Below are 7,587 nucleotides of genomic sequence, written 5' to 3'. Positions count from 1 at the left end.
GTATGTTTTTTCCTACTTTCAACTTTGGTTGTCTTTAATTATCTGTAAACTATCTCCCACCAGGAGAAGAGTTACTTGGTTTTTAAATAAAGGGGAAGGTTGATGCATTTCGTGAAAATAAGCATGTCTTTTGCTTCATGCATGGGAACATGTTCAGATAGTTACATGGCATCGACGTTAAACAATGCAACAAAGAAACCAACTAAAATCCAATAGCCACCAAAACAAAACAAAAACAAAAGTGACATAAGCACACCATCATATGTTCTTCGGTGGGAATTGGGATGCAGACAACTAAATACCAAAAATATATATGTATCAACTGGTCTTCGTTCACAAAACGTCCTACACGGTACATGTAATCAACAACAAACAGTTGTCTCCCTGCTAATTCTACCACCTCCGACCCTCTGCTTTGCCAAAAAATTGCACGCACCAACACAAGTGTAAGAACAACATAACTAACAACGCTAACACTAAGTAAAACTGAACAACAACAGCATACACAAATAACCCCGCGCTTGCGCGGGGCTCGACCTCTAGTATTAATAATACCTTGACTAATAGAAATTATGACTTCTTCATTTAGATCTATATAATCATTGTTTGTTTTACCATTTATTGATCCATTAGCTATATGGTATAGTTTAAAAACATTGGTCTTGTCATTCTTGGTGGTCTTCTTTTCTTTTCCTATAAAATATACTGAAATTTATATATATAAAGCACGGTTTGCTTCAGTCCTACGCTGTCCACGTCATCTTCCATGTCAGTAAATCGGACGACGTCGTGACGACACGGGTTCCAGATTCCAAACGCGTCGTATCATTTAAATGAGTGTGCAATTGATATGGGTTTTGTGATGTGTTTTGGGTCAGCCCAATAGAAGTTAACCCTAATTCTCTCTTTACCCTGCTTCTAATCCCTCATCCCCCTCTCTCTGTTTGGTCGCGTCGTCTGATCTTCTTCTTCATCTACTAGATTCGATCGGTGTCATTAAATTTCTTGGTAACTCCATCTTCTTTCACTCCTTCCAAGATTCTTCATTCGATGTACCCATCTTACTTTCAGTCGGTGAATATACATATATAAATAGGTTAGTCTTGATTCTTAAAGTTTATTTCTCACAATCCTATTAACTCTAAAAAAATTTGCAGAGCACAATGGCAAACTCCTCTCGCTATGAGCTCTGTCTATGAGAGGAAGCCTAAGACTTCCTGGAGGAAAGACAATCGTTGGAAACGAATGCATCACAGTAGGAGGAGGAAAGCGCCGGTGGCGACGGCGAAATGGAAGAGGAGGATGAAGGCCGTGAAGGATGAAGATAAAGCCATTGATGATGGTGGAGAGGATAGAGAGAAGAGATCATTAATGGATAGTGGGACGAAGCTAATGCCAGTGACAAGGATATTTATGGAAACACCGAGGACGCTGAGCTCAAGAATTGGGACACCGAGTTCGTCCAAGTTAATCAGCCTATGCTTTTCGATCTCATCTTGGTAAGTATCCAATTAGGACATCCAATTATGGTTTGGAGTATTTTTGAATTTTAGCAAAGATTGCGTCTTTTGATGGTTTTTGATCGAATACGGTTTTGAGTATGATTGATTTTGTGGAAAGATTGACTCTTTTGATGGTATCAAATTTGGGTTTCTGATCGAATAGGGTTTAGGGTATATGATGGATTTTGAGTAAAGATTGAGTCTTTTTTGATGATTTGTTTTGTAGGCTGCTAAATATCTGAAAATCACTGGACTTCTTGACCTGACGTGCAGGACTGTGGCGTATATGATCATAGACAAGATTCCAGAAGATATGTGCACTAACATCAAGAATGACTACACACCTGAGGAAGAAACTGAGGTTCGCAAGGAGCATGGGCCTTCGAGTGACTTTTGGTCCCTGGTGGTTTAGGATAGTCTTCTATTAGATGTCTTATTTCTTTCCTCTTTTGGTTTGAAGTTTGTCATTTTTTTGGTTTGAAAGGTGAGAGGTCACTGTGAATAATACATGCAAGAATGTTTTGTTCGCAAGAATGTTTTGTTTTGTTACATGCAATCAATCATCGCCTCTGCGTCTGTACTAGAATGTAGTTTGTATCAGATCTCTTACAGTAAAAAGTTTTTGTCTGATTGCATATGCTCAAAACAGTGGGACAAGATGAGCTCAAGGCTTCTTCTCGGTTACTATCTTTCTTTGTGGATCACCTTAATAATATGTTTGTAGTGTTGGACACAAATAATTTGATTCTCTGTTGAAAAGGTTACATTGTTCATCTAACTTGATATTGAAAAAAGTTCTCTGTTATTTGTTCAAAACCTGATTGATTGATCCCTGATTAGTACTAAGATCTGCAACCGTTATGTTTGGTCAAGTGTATGAAATCCAGTTCTAATTGGTTTCCACTGTCGACTAATTAGAGAAAAATCACTGAAAAATATATAAAACATGAGGATTAAACATGTTATGTGATCTCTTTGATTCAGAAAGACATTACGGATCGTGAAAGCTTTCATTCATTAACTTATAAAAATATCCTCTAAACCTAACCACCGTAATTAAGAGTTTGTCTCAAATAATTTAAAGCATTCAATTTTATTTTTTAGTTTGTGAATTTCAGATATATCAAATCATTATGCTCTGAACAATCATATTGAATCCAAATTTATGTTCGTTATATTTTTCTATATACAAAAGCAAGACAAAATTATATATGTCTTCTTGAAACTATTAAATTTCTGACAAAAAACACTGGCTGAAACATATTTTTCTGTTAAATAAAACATATGACTGAAACACACAAATTGAACTCTCCTACGAAAATGACAGTGAGCTTTTGTTCATTATTTTCAATAGTTTGGTTTGGAACCGTGTATTATTAGATACACCATGCAAACTTATCTTATGTATCATTAGTAAAAACAAAAATATTACTCAAGTTCCAAAGGTGCAACACTAGACACAAAATTAATAAAAGGCAAAGATATTTGAAAATACTCCCAGCACAAAAGAAGGATAAACACAAAGCTATCCAACACTAAAATTGAGTTCCAATAGAAACTAGCTTCTGACTCGCGCACCCGCGCGGATGTTTGTTTTTTTATAATTACATATTCAAAACACAACAATTTAATGATTTCATTTGGTTTGGATCCGTTTTCTATTATTATAAAACCCGAATTGGAACCAAATTATAAATAGATTGGGTTTGGTTAAAGTTAAAAAACATCAAAAACCCAAAAAACTCAGGCAATTCAGGAGTTTTGGATATCTTTTACTTATGAATATCCAAAAATCCTGAATCCGGATAATTAATATTTTATCATATTTTTAATATTGAAGTTCCGCTCGGTTTTGGTTTTTCGAGTTTAATGAAATATGAATCGATTGGTTTTGTACATAGGAATCGATTGGGTATTTCTTATGTAGATGATATATAGATGCCGTAAATCATGAATAATACTTAAAACCTATTATGTTAAAGAAAAGTACACAAATTTTTTCATGTGTGATTTTTTAGTTGAATCATTATTTTTAAATTATATTAAATGTATCTAATACTATTAAAACATGAGATATTTTTCAAAATAATATTAAAACAACTTAAAAAAATGTCCTCCTATCAAAATGCATTTTGAAATGTAAATTAACTAACATTTCAATTTCTAGAATTGTATTTTATTATAATATCAACAAACTTCCTCCTATCATAATAGATTGTATTAGGGATGGGCAATAAAACCGAACCGAACCGAGTCAAAACGAACCAACCGAACCGAAACTGATTCAAACCGAACCAAAGTCTATTTCAAACCATTTGGTTGAATATTTCCCCAACCCGAATGGTTTGGTTTAAACCGAACCGAACCGAGAAACCGATGTGTTTTGTAATTATTTAAATTAAAATATTAGTAATACCAATATACTAAAATTCTAATACAATACCACATATTTTCCATTTTTTCATTTATTAACATATATTCTTCTAACCTAATATGTAATCATCAAAATATTTTGATTTAAAAAAAAAACAGAAAAGTTTGTATGTTTATATTTTTGTATATGTAAACGTGGATGTTAAATCTAAATCTAAAACCTAAAGAAAATTTTATTAAAAACAAAAGTTCTTCTCCACAACGTCACATGGAAGATGATTCATTACATGATTTTTAATAATGATACAAGAGACATTACTAATGATGTTGGTTCTTTTATTTTAGTTAACTTTCATTTGTTTTAATTCTTATATACTTTTTGTGACTTTAAAAAAAAAATTGTTTCAATTTTATATTGAATTTAATTCACATAATTTATGTTTACATAATTTATGTTTTTTAACATAATTTCTCTTAAAAAAATTAAACTAAGAAGAACCTAATTAAACTGATCCAAAAAACAAACCGAACTGAATACAAACTGAACCGAATATAAACCAAACCGAACACAAACCAAACCGTACCGAACCAAATGGTTTATTTCAGTTGGAAAAATACTAGAACCGAACTATCCGAACCGAACCGAACCCGAACCAAACCGAAAAAATAACGGAAGTGCCCACACCTAGATTGTATGACCAAATGTAATACATATAAATTATACATTAACATAAAGTTATGCATATATCAGTTGAACAACATATATTGCACTACATAAACAGAATTGCTTATTTTAGGAAAAAATAATAATTGATTTTAATGTATTTTGGTAAAACCGACCTGGTTTATAACTTTATAATATTTAATTCGTTGGTAGATAAGTCAAACCATATCGATCAAAACTAATAGCTTCTAAACATACATACGTGTTGACAAATCCAATGTAGCTTATGGTAAATATGGAGGAGCGATTAATATTTTCTATTAAAAGATAATCCATATACATTCGGTTCGGTTACCAAACCAGAATTGGTTAATAATTTTATGGATAAAATCAGAAAAACTAACGTACAAAACCGGATGCAAATTAAGAAACCCTAGTTAACCGAACTCGTGGCTTTCTCCTAACTAACGTAGCCGCGATCTCCTGAGCCACCCCACTCCAGCCAAATCGTGATTCATTCTCAATCGGTCACTCCTGCTGCAACTTACAAAACCACACCGGAGCTTAGTGAAAATCCACTGACGTCTTGACTTGCAATGGAACCCAACCAATCTAAAACCACAAACAACCACGACGGAGAAAGAAATAACTCAATTCCGCAAAACTCCTATCTAGCCTTCTCCTCGACTTGAATCCATCAAACAAAGAGCGTAAAAGAATGAAGAAGAAGACTTGGAAGAATGGAGAAAAAAAATGTTCATGGAACAAAAAAAAAGAACGGAGAAGAAGACCTTTAAGCCACAGTCTGTAAAAATTATTTAAGGTTAAGTGATGTCAATTAATACAGGGTGGTTAAGGAAAATTTTAAAACTCAGGGCTAAGTACAAAATGTACTCCTGTTTTAATAGTTTAGATTAACAAAAGATATTTTAATCAATGGTTATCTAATCACTGTTAATTCTTAATCATCCATTGAACCTTAATCAATGGTTATCTAATCCCTCAATCCTCATAAGTTTTTAATACTAGCTTTTTTAACTGTGTTTTTATTATTTTAATTTTCTATACACTTTTAGTCACTTTCCATAAAATATATGCGTTTGATTTTCCTGCGTAAAACTATTTTTAATCCAGAACCGTTTGCGATTAATGTGATTTAGGTTATATATATATATAGTCGCTTATATATCAAGTTTAATAATAGAAATTTACTCTAGCTATTCTAATTATTTTTTATTTATAATTTCGTCTCTAGGACTGGCCCGCCCTAGTGGTATATAAATTAAGGTTCAAGTGCTCGTGGAGTCGTCTAGAAGAGAAGCAAGGATTCGATTAATAGGAGAGGCAACCTGCTGGGACCACCTTCAGATACTCTAATTATTTTCTTGGACCTACTTAAGAAATGTAAACTAAATCAACTTAGAGCATGTTTATCCGCAGTGTTTAATGAGGTTTTTAGTGCGTGGGCTCCCACAAAACCCTTAAGAATCGGTTATAAAAACTACTAATCAAGAACCGATTTTAGTGAGTTTCTTACATTGTTCGCGGACCCCACTGATTCGTCGCGATCCGCAATTAATTTGCTTTTTAATTTTTTTTTAGACAAAAAAAAACTTAAATTGAATTTTTTAGGACAAACATGCTCTCAGGTCTTGTCCAGTTTTTCGCTTAGATCATTTACAGTGACCCTGTTGAAAAATAAATTCAACAGTTTAATTGCTTTAGTAGTGTGTTGAATAATGAGTTGAAATCTATGTGGATTAAACTGTGTCGAATAAGTTCAACGGGTTGAATCGATGAAAGAGAGGGTAAGAAAATACACGTGCTGCATTTGTAATATTATGTATTAATTTAGTTTTTAAAATAATGAAAAAGTAAAGATATGTGCAATAATTTTATTGGCCACAGAAAATTATGACTTTTCTTTTTCATCCTAGCTATTTGAAGCCAATTTTCTATAATAAATTAACTTTTAAAAAAAAAATTATCTTATATCAAAATTTATCATTTATCATTATCTATAAATAGATATTTGTTTTATTTAATTTAGAGATAAACTAAAAAAATATATAATTTTTTTTATCATTTTACCCTTAAACTCTTGATTATATCCTTAACTATTTTCTTTACCGAAAGAAATTTGTATAAGTCTATTATATTAATTAAGTTATGTGTGTTCTATTAGTTGTGTTGTGTGTTTATTATTGCGTTGTAATGCATTTTAAGTTGCTGTAAAACTTTTTTAATAATTTTAAATTTTAAAACAAAATATTTAATGACTATCTATATTTTCTATTTTTCTTATTTATAAAAATGTAATTAAAATTAACAAAATATAAGTGTTTTCTTTTTTAAGATTTCCCTTTAATTAAACTAATTGAGAATTTTTATTAATATAAAAAGATGAGATTGAGTGTTGAATTTTATTAAACAAAACTATTGTAAAGTATAAAAATTGAGTGTGTTGAATTGTTAGGTGGAAGAAATAGATGATGATGCGGAGTGTAAAAAGTAGAAATTAGGGTGTTGAATCTCTTATACCAGTGTACATAGTCTTAGAGCATGATTATGGTGGTGGGAGGAGGGTTCTTACGCATGGGCCTCACTACCTTTTTGCAAAAACCGTGCTTCAATATCGTCAAATAAGAAACGTTTCACAGGAGTTTGTTGTACTGTTTGCAGATCCCACAGACACGTGGTGGTCTGCGATTGGTTCATTTTAAATTTTTTTTAAAAAAAAAAATCAGAAAAAAAAAAAAAAAAGTTTTAAGAACTCCAAAAACGTTTTTATACATACATGTTCTAATTTTCATTTAAACAGAAAAAATCAAACGTAAATAAGTAGAATTCATTAAAAAATTGATTAGATATGGATTTGGTGTAATGAACGATGTACTGACACTATTTAAGACTCTAGTATGTCTTATATAGAAATATAATCTCTTGCAAGTTTTTTTTTTTTGGGTTAAAATGTTACGAAACTCTCTTGCAAGTTCTACATGGTAAAGTATTTAATTAGTAGAAACAGATTGAGTAAGTTAGATTATT

General features: G+C 31.7%; 1 protein-coding gene across 5 annotated transcripts; it reads left to right on the top strand.

Moving 5' to 3' along the window:
* The first annotated feature begins 879 nt into the window (after window positions 1-879).
* LOC106309915 (SCF ubiquitin ligase complex protein SKP1a-like) lies at window positions 880-2,028 on the top strand. Of its 5 annotated transcripts, none has more exons than XM_013747068.1 (3): window positions 880-1,008; window positions 1,158-1,499; window positions 1,776-2,028. In XM_013747068.1, exons 2-3 carry the CDS (start codon window positions 1,183-1,185, stop codon window positions 1,912-1,914), a joined length of 456 nt encoding a protein of 151 aa, XP_013602522.1. In that variant the 5' UTR covers window positions 880-1,008; window positions 1,158-1,182; the 3' UTR covers window positions 1,915-2,028. The 5 variants fall into 5 exon arrangements, with proteins under 5 accessions (XP_013602522.1, XP_013602525.1, XP_013602523.1 ...); XM_013747071.1 differs by having other exon boundaries at window positions 1,729-2,028; XM_013747069.1 differs by having other exon boundaries at window positions 880-1,096.
* The last annotated feature ends 5,559 nt before the right edge of the window (window positions 2,029-7,587 follow it).

Source organism: Brassica oleracea, chromosome C8, assembly GCF_000695525.1.
Source record: "Brassica oleracea var. oleracea cultivar TO1000 chromosome C8, BOL, whole genome shotgun sequence".
Classification (NCBI taxonomy): domain Eukaryota; kingdom Viridiplantae; phylum Streptophyta; class Magnoliopsida; order Brassicales; family Brassicaceae; genus Brassica; species Brassica oleracea.
The sequence above is the reverse complement of the archived record's forward strand: the minus strand, read 5'-3'. Positions and strand labels throughout refer to the sequence as shown.